Genomic DNA, 17,749 nt, shown 5'->3' with positions numbered 1-17,749 from the left:
CCTGGAGCGTGGGGAGAAGTCACCGACCCAGCACTTTGGCTACTTTAGCAAGAGCCGTGCCGGATCGGCTTTGCAGCCATACTAAACAGCAGTGTCAATCAGCAGTAGCTGCCGCTGACACTTAAACTACTGGCTCTTACCTCACCAAGGCCAGGAACCTCGGTGACACATACCTTCCATCAATGACGGACCCTTGCACCTTCCTACAATATATATATATATATATATATATATATACACACACACACACACACACACACGTACATGTAGCTGGCCAGCTAAGACTTGTCCTAGGTTGCTAGTATACCTTATATGTGTATACAGCTAGACCTTCCAATAGCCTTAATACAGTTCCTATGTTTATGTGTTAAAGACAAAAGCAGCGTTATTTACTGTGACATCATGTTTTGGATGTCATATAACTGTTATATTTTGTGTTCACAGAAGCAGAAAAAGATAATATGCATTTATGATTCATTTTGTAATGAAAGTTAAGCTCAGTGACACAGCAGAAACAAAAGAAAGTATAGTGTTAATCTGTTTTTTCTGGGCAGAAGTCTAGACCAATCACAGCCAGCTTCTCACACAGCCTGTCCGGGAATTCCCCCAGCTCCTGCTGCTAGAATCATTATTCACCAGAGACAGGAGCTGAAGAGACATTCACTCCACTGAGAGCTGAGTTTTATGGGAACAAGAGGCCAAAATAGGTAGGTAAAACAGTTATATAATGTTCATATTGTTAGTATTGTGTTTAGAACTGTATACTGGACTAGATATATATGTGTTTACTTACAGTTCCACCAATTGCAACCATACAAATAGCAAATTGCAAGCTACAAACTGCAAGCATACAATTGCAAGAATTCAGATTCCATATTGCAATCCAAATTGCATACAACCATACCAGATCATACTCAACAAATCTGCAAATAGTCACTGCTAACTGTATACTGTAAGTAGAACTATTAGTTAGACCTCAGATATACCTCTCAAAGAGATCACAAAGTGCTTAAATAACTTAAAGAGAGAGTACAGATACTGAAGAGAGAAATATATCCACCATTGTATGTTGAATGACAAGATTGAACAGTTGAACCACCATCTTAATCATACCGCCATTTTGTGATATCTTTTCAACACGTGTTATGTACATGGACTATCTGCTGCGGAGGCGGCAGTGCTATATGAAGAAAAGTTAAAGTTAATAAAGAAGTTATTTCAAGCATTTGGTGTGCTCTTTAAACCTACTGTTTCCATAGAACGGCGCTAGAGGAATTACAGAGTAATAGACAGTCTGGTTAGACTAAAAGTCAGAGATACCAAAATTCTTCTAATGCCACAGTGCAAAAGGCACTTCATAGTGCTGCGCCTGCCACAATACATACACACTGCTATAAAAATGCTACTACATTGTTGTCTTCCCTAATGCATGTATGAACACTGGAAAGGTATTTTCATCAATCACCACTCATGGATAAAACCTGGTTTTATATAATACATAGTGTATCAGCTCTTTTCTTTTGAGTGCTCCCCTCTCCATTCATACTTATTTCTAATGTTATAAGAGCTAATGTCTACTGAAACATATATCACAAAGCATTCCTCCTTATAGCGGAGCACTACGCTGTAGTATGACAGTAGTACAATGTCACCTATTTATTAATATTTCAAATGAATATCTCTGGAGCTCCTTTCATCTTTCTCCTCCCGCTCATGGTAGTGTTTGTTTCAAAATGCTTTGAAGCATTACTGCTTCCCAGAAGGTCAGCGTGCTTGACTGCCAAGAGAGACGAGTACATGAGTAGCTGGGTAATGCATGTTATCACGTCTAGCTATTGACTTGTAAGTAGCACTTACAATCCTTGTCCTAGGGAGGTTCGGCATGATGACACTGGTGACCACAAAAGACAGTCTTGGACAAAAAAAAAAAAAAAGTCTTCTCTTTTTTTCTAGCTCTTTGTTAAAGATTTCTTAGAAACATAAAATGATTTCAAAGTGTTTTCTTCTGCCTTATGCCACTTAGCTCCAGAGTCCAGACCCCATTTTAGTTGATAGAGCCTTTCCCGGCCCAACATGGCTCGTGTAGAATCTATGAAGCTTTAAAGCGACAGTTCATCTGCACCATAAGAAGGCTTTAGGCATGTGGTAACATGAATATAAATGGATCAATACCAGTATATAGGTTCTCTCTCGCTTATATAGAGGTAAACAAAATTCTCAGATCTTTACAGACATTCATGTCACTCAGTATCCCCAGGGGAACTCCCAATCTAGCCTCTCAGTATCACTTTTTGGTGTTTGGGTGGAAACTGGAGTACCCGGAAGAAATCCATACAAAGACAGGGAAAACATGCAAACTTCATGTTTTCTAAAAATATAAGATCTCTATGCCTAGGTAAGTTTTCTACACATATGTTTTTGTGCCACTTTTTGTTTCTATATACAGAGTCAATGATGGCAACAAAGCACAGTAGAGTGATCCCTCAAGATACAATGGCTTCAGGATACAATATTTTCAACATACAATGGTCTGTTCTGGTCCATCGTAAGTTGCAACTAGACTCAACATACAATGCCTTAGGCCTCTTTCACACGGGCGTCATATTTTCGGCCTGGATAAGAGGCATGTGCGTTGCGGGAAAATGCGCGATTTTTCTGCGCGAGTGCAAAACATTGTCATGCGTTTTGCACTCGCGTGAGAAAAATCGCGCATGTTTGGTACCAAGACCTGAACTTCTTCACAGAAGTTCGGGCTTGGGATCAGTGTTCTGTAGATTGTATTATTTTTCCCTTATAACATGGTTATAAGGGAAAATAATAGCATTCTGAATACAGATGGCTAGTAAACTAGCGCTGGAAGGGTTAAAAATAAATAAAAAATTATTTAACTCACCTTAGTCCACTTGATCGCGGCCCGGCATCTCTCCTTTGTTGACTAGGACCTGTGGTGAGCATTAATTACAGGACCTTTGATGACGTCACTCCGGTCATCACATGGTACGTCACCATGGTAAAAGATCATGTGACGTACCATGTGATGACCGGAGTGACGTCATCAAAGGTCCTGTCATTAATGCTCACCACAGGTCCTATTCAACAAAGGAGAGATGCCGGGCCACGATCAAGTGGACTAAGGTGAGTTAAATAAAATAAAAATTTTAACCCTTCCAGCGCTAGTTTACTATGCATTCTGTATTCAGAATGCTATTATTTTCCCTTATAACCATGTTCGTCTCCTAGCACCCGTGTGTGAAAATCGCACCGCATCAGTACTTGCTTGCGGATGCTATGCGATTTTCATGCACCCCATTCACTTCTATGGGGCCTGCGTCGCGTGAAAATCGGACAATATAGAGCATGCTGCGATTTTCACTCAACGCACAAGTGATGCGTGAAAATCACCGCTCATGTGCACAGCCCCATAGAAATGAATGGGTCCTGGATTCAGTGCGGGTGCAATACGTTCAACTCACGCATCGCATCCGCGCGGAATAGTCGCCCGTGTGAAAGGGGCCTTAGACTCAGATCCAACCAATCAAGGTCACTTCTCTGGTAAAATACCTATATTTGTTGCTAGTTAGTAGCTATTCCTGACTGTTATTTTTAAGGATTTTTTTTATCTGTCTTAGTTATCTGCTTATTTGTCTTAAATCTTTATTTATTAATAATTAATATTTTAAGGCTAGTTTCACACTAGCGACAGGGGACTCCAGCAGGCTGTTCTTGCGGATGAACAGTCTGTCGGATCCGTCCTGCCGCTAGTTCACGTGTGCCCCCGGACTGCCGCTTCGTACCCATTGACAGTAATGGGGACGGGGGCGGAGTTCCGGCGGCAGCGCACGCCGAGAGGCAGACGGACTAAAAGTACTGCAGTCTGGCTGCCTCTCAGCGAGTGCTGCCGTGCTGCCGCCGGGACTCTGCTCCCGCCCCATTATAGTCAATGGGGATAGAGCGGCACTCCGGGGGCACACGTGAACCAGCGGCAAGATGGATCCGACAGGCTGTTCACTCGTCGGAACAGCCTGCCAGAGTACCCTGCCGCTAGTGTGAAAGTACCCTAACTTGAGGAACCACTGAACCATGGGGCGTAACTACCATAGTGGCAGACTATGCGACTCCTATGGGGCCCAGGGCAAGAGGGGGCCCTGTTGAAGACTTGGTCAGGACTCTACCCTCTAAAGAAACAACTTTTAGCAAATGAGGCAGTGGAAAAAATGGCCCATTGGGGCAATAAAGATGTGGTTGCAAAGGTGCACATAGAGTTCTTCAACAAGAGCTTATTACTCTTTTGTTTCCGGCTCACCAGATACACCATATACAGCAACGCAAGCAAACATTTGCGGTGTAAACCTACCTGGTAAAACAGAGCAAAGTCAAGTCAACCCAATTTACCCAGTGAAAGATTTTTTTATGCATACTTGGAAGTGCCCAGGAATGCACATGATTATGAATGCAGAGGGATGCTCTGGCTCTTCTCCGCCATGCACTGGATGCTTTTATCAATGAGGTATGCAGGACAAAATGGAAAGTAAAATTACTTCATATTTCTGCTTTCTTTTTTTAGCTCAAACAACAAATCGATGCATCTAAAGAAACCTTTTCATAGAAGCAGGTATCAAAGCAGCAAAGGAAATGTCACCATCTTCTATTGTATCTCATCTGATGGTCGGTATAGATACTCATGGAAATAGTTCAATATTTTCTACTTTGTCTCCTGTGCACCAAGAAAGCCATATTTAGGCCACACAATAGATGTTCCACACGAGCCTAGACTAAAAACTACCTTAGGAGCAGTTGTAGCGTTGTCATTGACTTAGGCCTCATGCACACGACCGTTGTTTCATTCCGTGTCCGTTGTTCCGTTTTTCGTGATTTTTTTCACGGAAAACGGTTCGCGGACCCATTCAAGTCAATGGGTCCGTGAAAAAATGCGGAGGCACACAAGATTGTCATCCGCGTCCACACATCCGTGTCAGTTTTTTTCCTATTATTTGCATGGCAAACTTGACTTAGACTTTTTTTTACTTTGCTTCATGTCTGGTGATCCTCCAAAAATAAAGGAAGACACACTGAAACAAAAACGGATCACGGAACAACAGAACCCCATTTTGCGGAACGGAACACAACAACAGTCGTGTGCATGAGGCCTTATAATGAGGATTGTCAGGTTCTGAGTTCCAGTATTTATTATGAGGAATATCATTGCAATATATATAATTGTTGCCTAAAGAGAAAGCACACTGAAGAGTTAATGCAAACAGTAGGTTATAAGCTGGATGCAGAGCTGCAAAGTCCGTGAATCCATTTGGACCATAAACCATAAAGAGTAGTGACAGTATCAAACAAACTCCCCATTAAAGGTGGCCTATTTGACCCAGGAAGAATTGTAGTGGCGTATTAAACAGATAAATAGACAAATCGCCGGAACCAGATGGCATACACCCTTACATCCTAAAATAATTAAGTAATGTCATAGGCAGACCCTTATTTGTGATATTTAAGGGCTCTATAATGACAAGGAGCTTTCCACAGGATTAGCATTTAGCAAATGTGGTTCCAATATTCAAAAAGAGGTCAAAAATCCCAAAAGCTATAGGTCGGGAGGTTTAACATCTGTTGTGGGTAAATTGTTTGAAGGTTTTCTAAGAGATGCTCTCCTTGAATATCTCAATGAAAATAAGCGAATAACACTGAGGGATCAGTCATGTCAAACTAATTTTCAATGAGGAGATAAGTTCTAGACTTGATCATGGTGAGTCAATGGATGTCATATATCTTGACCTCTCCAAAGCATTTGATACTGTACCACATAAAAGGTTAGTATACAAAATGAGAATGCTCGGACTGGGAGAAAACGTCTGTATGTGGGTAAGTAAGTGATAGAAAACAGAGGGTGGTTATTAACAGTACGCACTCTGCTTGGGTCACTGTCACTAGTGGAGTACAGTGGATACGTAAAAAAAAAAAGAAAGAAAAAAGAGGAGGAGGTTAACAAATGCTACCTGGGTCTATAGAATCACGAGGGTAGTGTTAAACCATAGGCGCCAAAGGTGATGGTAGCGGAAGGAAATTAGAAGAGTAAAAGAGATAAAGCAGGAGGGTTGCGGGAAGGTGGACAAGGCAGCTGGAGATAGTGTTAGCACAGCTATACACTTGGTGATCAGGTAAAGATAATTGAAATTGAAAAACTTGAGAGTCAGGAAATAAACGTCACAAACGGCGCTTACGGACTACCAAGCTTGTAGGATGGAACAATGCAAAAATAAACAAAAGTGAAAGCGCCACTCTCTACGCAACCATAGGAGAATAATTTGTGGTAGCCCAGGTGACAGGATTGACAATAGTTCGGGTAGAGTGGTTTATCCCCAACAAAGTACAAAGAGATACAGTGATAGTGGTGGTAGTAAAAAATACTCAGTATTTAAGGTGCCAAATGTTCAGATTAGAACCACAATAATAATGTAAAAAGAACTTAAGACACGTACTCTATTAAATGTTAGGCTAAAAACAATCCAGAGTAAAACTCCAGTTAACTCACTTCACTGGGGGTTGCCACTAGGATAAAACTCAAGACACCTGGGGCAAATTGCGGAAGCCACACGAGCGGCTTCCGTTTTTTGCGGATCTGCGGACCGCAAAAAACGGAACAGTTGTGTGCATGTAGCCTTAGGACAAATGCACACGGCCGTTTTTCACGGCTGTGAGCGGTCCGTGGAACGACGGGCTGGATTCCTGCTGAGAGTAGGAGCGCACGGCATCATTGGTTGCTATGATGCCGTGCGCTCCCTGCTGCCGCCACAGTACAGTAATACACTGGTATAGATCATACCAGTGTATCACTGTATTGCGGCGGCAGCAGGGAGCGCACGGCGTCATAGCAACCAATGGCGCCGTGCGCTCCTGCTCTCAGCAGGAATCCAGCCCGTGGTTCCACGGACCGCTCACGGACGTGAAACACGGCCGTGTGCATTCGGCCTTATTATGAGGAATATCACTGCAATCTATATAGTTGTTGCCTAAAAAAAAAGAAGCATGCAGCACACTGAAGAGTTAATGCAAACAATAGGTTATACGCTGGATGCATAGTTGCAAAGTTCGGGAATCCACTTGGACCATAAACCATATAGAGTAGTGACAGTATCCAACAGGCATACTGTGTATTGTCAGTTGGCACTTCAGATGTGCTGTGTGGTGCTCTCGTCTAGTGAGAGCGCCCCGTGGAATAGTGAAGAAAATAGACCGGCACTCACTGTAGTTGTAGTGATGCTTCTTGGTTTATTGCCACATCAGATACATATATGTGACGCGTTTCGGGTCAGCAACATCCTTTTTCCAACATGCATAACCCTTCACCTAACGATGAAGGAAAAATACGAAGTCCCAGTGGATATGGTAATCCATAATGTGAGAATCCAATATTATACCCACTGGGGCATCTCCTTGTAATTGCCAAATCATGGAGTCACCACTACAAGTCCACCCTCCAGGTCTGACTGACATCCACGTCATCGCCGGCACCACTGAATGCCTTGCACATGGCAGTAGCTCCTAATTCCCCTTGCTTATCCTGACAGAAGGACTGTGTTACACTTACACAGGTGGATGGGTCTGTTGCCTGCGATGCTACGGTGTCTCCGTCACCTGCGCTGTTTCTGGCAAATGCATAGTGAGTTTCTGAAGCCAAGGTGTATACACCTCAGCTCACTGCGCATGTCAGCACAAGCAAGGAGCTACTGTGCATGCACAACATTTTAGAGGCACCTTCGATGAACTTGATGGTATCAATCAGAGCTGGAGAGGTGGACTTGCAGAAGTAACTCCAAGACTCGGCACCACATCTGTAAGCTGGCTATAATGTTTGCATCCATGTACGCATGTGGAAAGTGGTGTATGACGGCATGTATGGTATTATAAAGGTATGAATAATGTAGCATAGTTTAGTGTCTTACCTGTAGAGGTCTTGGATGAGTCCTTCTTTAAAACGAGAGCACAGGTTGTTCAGAAGCCGTTCGTGCTGTCCGTAGAGACATATGAGATTGGATACAGGAAAAGGCTTCAGAGATAAACAGGTTATAGCTTCCACCATACTGTACTGGTTGATGTGCAGCCGGAAGTAATCTCCATTAATTGCTTTGCCAGTTATGATTTCTTGTCCCTGAAATGTCATTGTAGAAAGGTATTGGATTGTTACATGTACAGTTTGATGCTCATAAAATGCCTGAGGCGCTGTGATAAATCTGGTGCCGGTCTAGACAGCCGGTTAGGCTTACCTCAACTATAGGATTAGTAAATCTGAGCCATTATGCTTATAGGAGTTCTGCCCTTCTCCCTATCCACAGAATAGGGAGTCTTGTGCTTGTGTGTTACCGCTCCATTCATCTCCATAGGACTGGTGGAGATACCTCAGCCAATCTCCAGCAGTTTTATAGAGAATGAATAGAGGGCACAAGCCTGGCCACCACTCCTTTCATCCGGGTGGACACAGATCTCTGCCTTCATGAACCTCCATTCACAGACGCCCAGGAATCATATATTTCCACAACAAAATCAGCTGTTTTCTAGTATAATCCCTTATAATGATCATGGCTTCATCAAAAAAAATAGCAGCCTCAGGGGCAGACTGGGAAATTAAAATGGCCCTGGAAAAAATTAGTGGCCCCATGTTGTAGGAGGTTCCAAATTGACAGAAGGCAGGGCCAACACAAGTAGGCAGGGACAACTAAACTAGGTGGGGTCAACAATACCATAATGCAGCACACAATACCACCCTGCAGAACCAAATACCACAGTGAAGTACAAAATACCACCCCAGCAGAACCAAATACCACAGTGTAGCACAAAATACCCCCCTAAAAGCTTCCCCTTTGTGATGGTGCAGGAAGCCATCTGAGGACATCTGTGGTTGCTGCCCGGGTGTCACCGACATACCGAGACATACGGACGTCCCCGGGACAGTGAGTGGCAGGAGATCTTTGAGACTGACAACACGTGGTTTGATTTGACATGTTTACCTTGTGGATCAAAAGGCGTCTGTTGTTTCTGGTACTGGCCACAGCCATAAAGGAGTTATCCCACTTTGCATTTTCATACTTAACTGCTGCCAGAGCGCCGTTTACTTCCTGGATTCTGGCTGGGAAGGGCTTCATCTTGATTGAAGTCTTCTCCCGGCTGGGCTGCGCGCTGGACTGAAAGCTCAAGCCGCCGCGCATGCGCCATGGTGACTTATTCCTGGCCAGTATAATACAGAGCCGGCGTGTGCGTTCGCGGCTCTGTACTATTCTGGCCAGGAAGAAGTCACAGGACAGCGAGCGGCCCGGCCGGGAGAAAAGGAGTTTTCTGCGCAAGCGCGGCCACTGGGATTCCGGAGAAGAGCGGTGGCCGTAACCAGGTAGGACCGAATGACAACAATGAGGTAAGTGGGGATGAATTTTCTCCTAAACGGTGTGAATGGGTTAATCAAATATATTTACAAAAATTGACTAAATGATTAAGAGGGGCACACCTGCATCTAAAAATCACATGGAGCTGCAGCCAATACGTTTATGTACTATTTATTTGCACCAAATAATAATAATTAAAACAGATGAGGTACCTCAATATTATACAATATATTCACTTAAAACCATAAAAATTTATAACCATCTGTAAGGGCTTGATGTTGAATATAATAAAATGTCACTAGTTGTTAGTTACTATGCAGTAAGGGATCGTGGTTGTTTGATTTTGTATACAGTCTTTGATACAAATTCCAATGCGCAGGATTTGGTTTGGTGCGCAATGTCTCTGCTGATAATAAGTAGGTAAATAGCAACTATGACTGGTATTTTACGAATATGTATACAGTCTCGTTCTTTTGGTTAGTTATCTTGACAGCATATACCGGATAGTGTGCTGTTAAATCTTACTGTGTGTGAACACCCTACTCACTGTTCTGAAGCGATGGGGTGACCAATCACTCGTGCTAAGCGTGGCGTCCCACGTGTTGTAGCATAGGTGATTTCAATTCCGGTCCGCTCCTTTGTATGGTGGAGCAGAGTACCGTAGCAAGGAAGAAAACTGTCCGTTTAGACGCCGGGGTCTAAGGTAATAGATAACCCCGGCATCTAAACGGACAGTTTTCTTCCTTGCTACGGTACTCTGCTCCACCATACAAAGGAGCGGACCGGAATTAAAATCACCTATGCTACAACACGTGGGACGCCACGCTTAGCACGAGTGATCGGTCACCCCATCGCTTCAGAACAGTGAGTAGGGTGTTCACACACAGTAAGATTTAACAGCACACTATCCGGTATATGCTGTGAAGATGACTAACCAAAAGAACGAGACTGTATACATATTCGTAAAATACCAGTCATAGTTGCTATTTACCTACTTATTATCAGCAGAGACATTGCGCACCAAACCAAATCCTGCGCATTGGAATTTGTATCAAAGACTGTATACAAAATCAAACAACCACGATCCCTTACTGCATAGTAACTAACAACTAGTGACATTTTATTATATTCAACATCAAGCCCTTACAGATGGTTATCAATTTTTATGGTTTTAAGTGAATATATTGTATAATATTGAGGTACCTCATCTGTTTTAATTATTATTATTTGGTGCAAATAAATAGTACATAAACGTATTGGCTGCAGCTCCATGTGATTTATTTTTAGATGCAGGTGTGCCCCTCTTAATCATTTAGTCAATTTATATACCTAGAAGATTGGGGATATCTTTTAGGGGGAGCACCCATTCCATAATTTTTAGAGGGTGAGCCAATCCAATTTTTCAACATATTTACAAAAACGATCACTGTCAAATCATTAACAGATTTAACAGTGATCATTATGATGGGATGACCCCTTTAACCTCCAGGTGTTGCTATTTAACTTTCGCACACTGCTGTGCGGTTTATAGCTTCAGTTGAACCTGTGGATAACTGGTGTTTGGATCTCGGCTGAGTTCCTGGTGCTGCCATAGCTTCTTGGAAGTTAAGTGTTACCTTTCCCTTTTGGCTTTTCTGTGTGTTGCATTTCCTTGTTGTTTTGTATTAGGCCTCAGGGAGACTCCCGTTCATCCTTCCTTTTGGAAAAACAGGATGTCTCATTCCTCTCATTAGTACCAGGGTCCTTTAGGGTTAGATAGGACTTTAGGTATTCCTGTGTATGAACTCACCTACCTCTGGGGTCTGTTCATACTGGTAGTCAGTCAGGGCTTTGATTAGGGTTTTCACTAGGAGGTGTCCACCTTCCTTTCCTAGTTTTTTAGGCCTTATTTCCTGTGGCGAAACCAACCTCGCCACTGGGTTTTGGAGAGGCCTGTTTATCAGCCTCTTGCCTCAGGATTATGGCCCATACTAACTTTAAAGGAGAAGACAGACCGGCCACACAGCTTAAATCTGTCTTTGGAATTGTATTTTGTTATGTGAGGGTACCCAGATAGCTAATTTTATTGTATTCGTTTAGTCTGAGTGCCATTCACCTAATAATATGCACTTAGACTTCTATCTGGGGATATGTTAAATGTCTGTGTTTACTGTAAGGGTGTGACATTGTGTGTTTAAATGGTGATTTCTGTCCTGTTGTCCCCACATGTGTATTGACGATTTCCCTTTGTCCTGAGAGATAATTGAATTGCTCCTCGGGTGTCTCCAGGGCAGAGAGGAGGAAACCATGATGCATTGTGGGGATGTGTTGTGTCTGTGTATCCTGAATTGCTACATATCTGTCCTGTGTCACAGTCTTCCTTCTGGTCCCCTAGGGGCGTGTCTCCAGATGGGGACTTGCATAAATACGGGCGGGTAGCCCTCAATAAAGTGGGGCTGCTTTTATACCTTCATGAAGTTTTGGCTCATGTTTGGGGAATGCGATAACTACACTCTTGGGGATTGCTATATCACAATACTCCCCTGAGTATAAGCTCTTGTAAGAGCTGGGTCAAGGTTCCTGCTCTCTGGATGTAGGAGAGGTTCCCCCACTGGAAGCTGAAGCCCGGTCTTGGGTCCAGCGTGGGTGGAGGATGGTGAGACCCCAACCAAGCTGCGGCGGTTCGTGGGACTGCAGTGCGTACGGTGTCAGGTGGAGTGCTTGGAGTCCTTGGAAAGAACTAGGAGCATCTATCAACGGAGGTACCCGGTCGGGGTGCCAGGCATTCCGTTACATTTCCTTTCCCCTTTCCCTCCTATGTTTGGTGTGGGATTTCCCTCCCACACTAGAGCGTGACACCGGATACATAAGTACTGGACTTTTAAAGTGGAAATAACGTTAGCTGTGAGGAGGGCGGGGACAGGTTGTAGTGCTTAATGGCGCCATTTTGGGGTACACAAAACTTTCTGATTAATTTTCATTAACTCTTTCTGGGAGTGAGATGGGACAAACAGCAATACTTCCACTGCGTTTTTAAGTTATACATTTTACGGCGTTCAATTTTCGGTAAAATATCTTTATTCTCTGGGTCAGTATGATTACAGTGATACCAAATACATATATTTTTTTACATTTTACAACTTTTTTGCAATAAAACCCCTTTTTTTAAAAGAAAAAAAATGTTTTTGCATTGTCGCTTCCCAAGACCCATAACTTTATTTTTCTTTATATGGAGTTGTGTGAGTGCTTGATTTTTGCGGGACGACTTTTTTTTTTTATTGGTATACTTTTGGAGTAAATGGCACTTTTTGATCGCTTGTTATTACGTTTTTTCGGTGGCAACTAAGAATAAATTTTTTTTTTTTTTTTTTTACGGTGTTCACCGTAGGGGATAATTTACATGATATTTATGTAGTCTGGGTCATTACGGACGCGGCAATACCAAACATATGGGGAAGATAATTTTTTCTGCTATTTTTTTCATTGAAAAGAGTATTTTCAATGGAAAAAAAAAAGCGTAATTTTCTTATGGGATTTAAAAAAAAAAAAAATGAAATTTTCTTTACTTTTCTTACCACTTAATAGTCCCACAAGGGGACTATATCAAACAGCTTTTCGATGGCTTTTAAAATGCAATGCACTATCCCATTTCAGCAGGCTCTGAATAGCGCAGCCTGCTGGAAATTACTGAAGGCTGGTCTGGGGCCTACATCAGGCCCCAGGTTGCCTTCACACAAATCGGCACCCCGCGATCACATTTGCGGGGTGCTGATGGGAGACAGAGGGAGTCCTCTCCCTCTGTCAGCACTTTACATGCAGTGGGCGCCATTGCCTGAGGCATGTAAAGTGTTAAACAGCCCGGATTGGTACTCCTGCCGGTCCAGGGTGTTAGAGCAGGGCTGCGGCTCTCATGCGAGAGCCGGGTCCCCGCTCCCCGTTGCATGGCGGCCCAGCCTAAGGCCCCTTAGTTATCGCTGTAAAAACACGTATGGGTGGTCACTAAGGGGTTAAACCAAAAAGACACAATCACACAGTAGCTGAAACCTTACAACATACTTATTGCATTCTTACTTTAAATCTATAAAAATATTTGACTTACATAATTTGGCTGTGCCATCTGAGCTTGTAAAGGAGATGGGATTGCAGGTTTGGCGACATGTAAATAGTAATAACCACCAGGAAGAAGACCACCTAAAATAAGGCAGAAACAAACACATTCTAGAAGTATAGGTGAATTGTCTTCAATGTCTGATCTTTGAGAGTCCTATTCCCGGCACCCTTGCCGATCAGCTGTTTGATGAGGCAGCGGCAGCCACTTCCTAGGTCAGTGGTGTCCCATTCTTTGGTCCCATAGCCTATGCACAGCTCAGTCCCATTCAAGTAAATTGGCAGGGGCTGCAATATCAAGCACAGCTGCTATGCAATGTCCTTGGTATGCTCTGGGGAGGCTGCAGCACACATGATGCAGCCTCTTCAAAAAGCTGATGAGTAGGGGTGCTGTGTGTTGGACCACCACAGATCAGATATTGACGACCTATCCTGAGGATAGGTCATCAATAATCTACTCCAATAAAACTCCTTTAATGAAGGACATTATCTTCAGCCCCCAATATACTATCAGTATTTACCTACTGTATACACTAAGCAGTAGTGATCCTGAGCTAGAACAGAGCAGTCATGGTGGTGATCTGATTCTCCACCATACCAAACATCATTGTCTGTGACAGTCTATGTGGCTACAGAGTGCTGGTGACCCTGCTGAAAGAGTGTGCTGAGGGAATCAAACTCACCGTGCCTTCCCTGGGCCCATTTCCAATAGGCTCAAAAGGCCTATGTCTAGGGGCAGGCCTGCAAGACTGGGGTTGAAGGATGGATTATAGTTAATGCGGTAGAGCTGATACTAATAATGTGGTTCTATGCCATTCTGTCACTTTTTTTTTATACATCCTACATGTTGCACCAGTCACTATGAAGTATAATTAACATGTAACCCTTAGGCCTCTTGCACAGGAACGTTTCTTTTTTCCGTTTTTGCGGGTTCCGTTTGCGGTCCGTATGCAGAACCATTTATTTCAATGGTTCCGCAAAAAAAACCTGAATGTACTCCGTATGCATTTCGTTTTCATATTTCCGTATATCCGTTCCGCTAAAAGATAGAACTTGTCCTATTATTGCCCGCAAATAACGATCCATGGCTCCATTCAAGTCAATGGGTCCGCAGAAAATACGGAATGCATACGGAACACATTCGTATGTCATCCGTTTTTTTGCGGATCCATGCCCACTTTGCCCACATGTTTACTGTTTAGAAACATTACTGTACATCACAGTAATGATTACAAATTTTATCTTTCCGTTTGCGATTCGCAAAAAATGGATCGCATACAGAAACCATACAGAGATTTTTTGCGGAACTATAGAATGGAAAACGGAACGGAAACACAAGGGAAACAAAAAACGGAACAACGGATTCGTTAAAAACGGACTGCAAAGTACAGAAAAAGACATACGGTTGTGTGCAAGAGGCCTTAATCTGTGGGTCTGCACACTTTACAGTGATGCCAAAATTGTGCAGGTTTTTTATGTTTTACTACTTTTACACAACAAAAAAAAGTTAAGAAAAAAAATGTTTTTCCATTAACGGGGCTGTGTGACGGCTCTTCATTTGTATTTCTCAAGCTGTAGATTTGGGGAATATACAACTTTTTGACTATTTTTCATTCCATTTTTAGAAATCTTGGCATTGCTTTTTGCACTTTTTTTGCCAGCATGCAGGATAAACAATGCATCAGTTTTAGTATTTTTCAACATTTTCTTGTGATTTGATTTTACATATATGGACCACTAGGGGACCAGAACAGGCAATCACTTAAGTGATCGTATGATATAATGCAATACGTCTGTATTGTACTGCATTATGTCTGCCAGTGTAACACTGACAGAAACTATATCAGCTAGTGCCCAATAGGTGTACCAAGATGGCAGAGCCTTCATTAGTCTCTTGGGTGCCACAAAAATACCATCAGCAACGCTGGATGGGGGGTGAGGATCCCTCTTTCTAATCCCTTAAATGCTGTCATGGGCTATGGACCATGGCATCTAAGGGGTTCAATAGCTGGGATCAGAGTTATCTCCATTCCGAGCCATGACACCATTGTTATAGCTTACATCCACTGCTGATGGTACAGGCTCAGCTCCTGAACCCACATAATCAAAGTGCTGTACAGCAATTTGCGCTAAAATCTTCCTGCTTGGGGTTAATGGAAGAGACTCAACCATGACACCTATGTGACTTGTTGGACATCCCATTCCATAACCATGGAGCTCAAATACCTCCACTCAATAATTAGCAGGGGTGGGCCGCATATTTTTGGCCATAAAGAGGCAGATTTAACAAGACAGGCAGTTTCTGCATCGGTCTTGATATCCCCTGCACTGGAGGAAGCACCACATTTATGACGAGGCGCAGGAGAATCCTCCAGTAGTCCAGAAAACTGGTTTAAGTGAAGATAAATTTGTCCCGCTCTCGTCACGACCCTTTTTGCAAAAAAAATCTTGTGACTTTTTAAAGCCAAAAGAGAGATACAACAACGGACACATTGTAATAGAACATAATGTAATAGCTAAGCACTCACCTTGAATGGTAGGTCCTTTATAGATTGGGATGAGTCTGTCACACTCCTGAGATGGTTCTCTCATAGGTTCAAGTGTCGGGTCAAAAAGAGTCAGCATGGTAGCAGCCAGCTGAACGCCGATCTCCTTGGAGCTGAAGTAGCTGTGAGACCACTCATTAGCATAATATCTATTGGAGTACTTGGTCAGTGGTCCTGCTGCCCTTATAGAGGAATCATTTGTGTGAAAGGCAGTATCAATAACCAGCCTTCCATCATACACCAGGCATGCACTGTTAATGGCCTTAAATGCATCATAGTCCACTGTCTTCCCCAAAAAATTAAAGAATGCCTACAAGACAAAAATAATATATGAGCAAACTGAATACACACACAGTTATTACTGGTTAGTTCAATGCTCATAGACTATGTGATCTGTATTCTTCATACTTGAACTCACTGAAAAAAGTGGCCTAAACGGGTGAAAATGCTCCAAACCCAGACACTGTAGCGTGTCTATAACCGGGGGAACAATTCCTCCACATGCGATCCGCACACAACTGCAATCCCCAGCAAAAAATACGTACAATGGAGGATGCCGGGGCAGACCGCATGCACCACAAGAACATCTTACACAAAATGATACATTGTGCAGATGAAAAAATATAAATACACAAATCACTGCAAAAAATGCACCAAAATGATACACATTATCATTTTGGTGCATTTTTTGCAGTGATTTGTGTATGTATATTTTTTGAAGGTGTACATAGCCTTTAGCCTAATGTACAACATACACATGACAGATATTATCAAGCCTACTCCTATATTCACCTGGATGATAAGTCACTATCCGAGGTGTCTGGCAGATGCGTATTCTACTCTCCCCAGTGAAATAAACATAGTGTGCAAGTTAATAGAGGAGGAAGATATACCAGCTGGTCAGACAACAGTTTGAGAGCCATGAGATCTCAGTTCAAACCTATTGATTAGATTGGTTACATGGAGTAAGCATGGTTGCACTTGGCCAAACCAATCAGTATCCTTATTTGTAATGCCTTATTAACATGACCTCATCAGATTTTCTATCTGCATAAAAATAGCACACGGATGTGAATTCTGTTTTTTTATTTTGCCCACATAACTTGAAAGGGGAAGTCATAGGAAAAGCAATGAGTTTCTCGGTTTGGGAACATAATCTGTAAAAAAAAAAAAAAAAAAAGGGTGTTTGAGCAGCCCAGCTGACTCGTATAGGTCCCATGTGCTGTTCATTTTTAAAACAAAAGAAAGGAGAAATATGGTCATGCAAATAAGCCCTCAGATCTTCCAAGTCTTCTCTTAAAGCATACCCGAGTTAAAAAAAAAAAAAAAAAGTTTGCATATTGGCTTGTAGAATCATAATTGTGAAGGAGCAGGTCTTTTGGGGTCTTCCTCAGCCATATTATTCCCTGTTTCACTTGTACCGCTAGATGCATCTCTCTCACAAGCAGGGGGTGTCTCCCTTCTGTGGAATCTGCCAGTACTGTAGGCAGAGACTTCACTTCCCTTTTTTTATGTTTATTTTCTTCTAGGGTGCTCATAAAGCTGATAAGGAGGGGTGAGATCACACTTACAGAAAAGCAAGAGGCTCCTGTGAATTCAGAAGCAGTGTAGAAGCAGTTCCTGTATCAGGCTAAGGAGCTCAGCTGGCTCTGACATGCCCCCACTTCCTCTCATCCATCTTCTATGTCTCTGTTACTAGGGTCAGATCTAGCCTAACAACAGGCAGTGGACTGCAAG

The 17,749-nt window shown here is 42.8% G+C and overlaps 1 protein-coding gene across 1 annotated transcript in view; it reads right to left on the bottom strand.

Annotated features, from left to right (window-relative positions):
• Positions 1 to 17,749, bottom strand: part of CFAP61 (cilia and flagella associated protein 61) — a 291,524-nt gene that overhangs the window by 69,964 nt on the left and 203,811 nt on the right. Inside the window, exons 23-25 of the mRNA XM_044291895.1 lie at positions 15,995 to 16,322; positions 13,459 to 13,550; positions 7,950 to 8,155 (exon numbers count right to left, since the gene is read on the bottom strand). Of these exons, the coding sequence (XP_044147830.1) occupies positions 7,950 to 8,155; positions 13,459 to 13,550; positions 15,995 to 16,322 (626 nt within the window). The remainder of the gene's footprint in view (positions 1 to 7,949; positions 8,156 to 13,458; positions 13,551 to 15,994; positions 16,323 to 17,749) is intronic.

The sequence above is a fragment of the Bufo gargarizans genome, chromosome 4 (assembly GCF_014858855.1).
Source record: "Bufo gargarizans isolate SCDJY-AF-19 chromosome 4, ASM1485885v1, whole genome shotgun sequence".
NCBI lineage: Eukaryota > Metazoa > Chordata > Amphibia > Anura > Bufonidae > Bufo > Bufo gargarizans.
The sequence above is the reverse complement of the archived record's forward strand: the minus strand, read 5'-3'. Positions and strand labels throughout refer to the sequence as shown.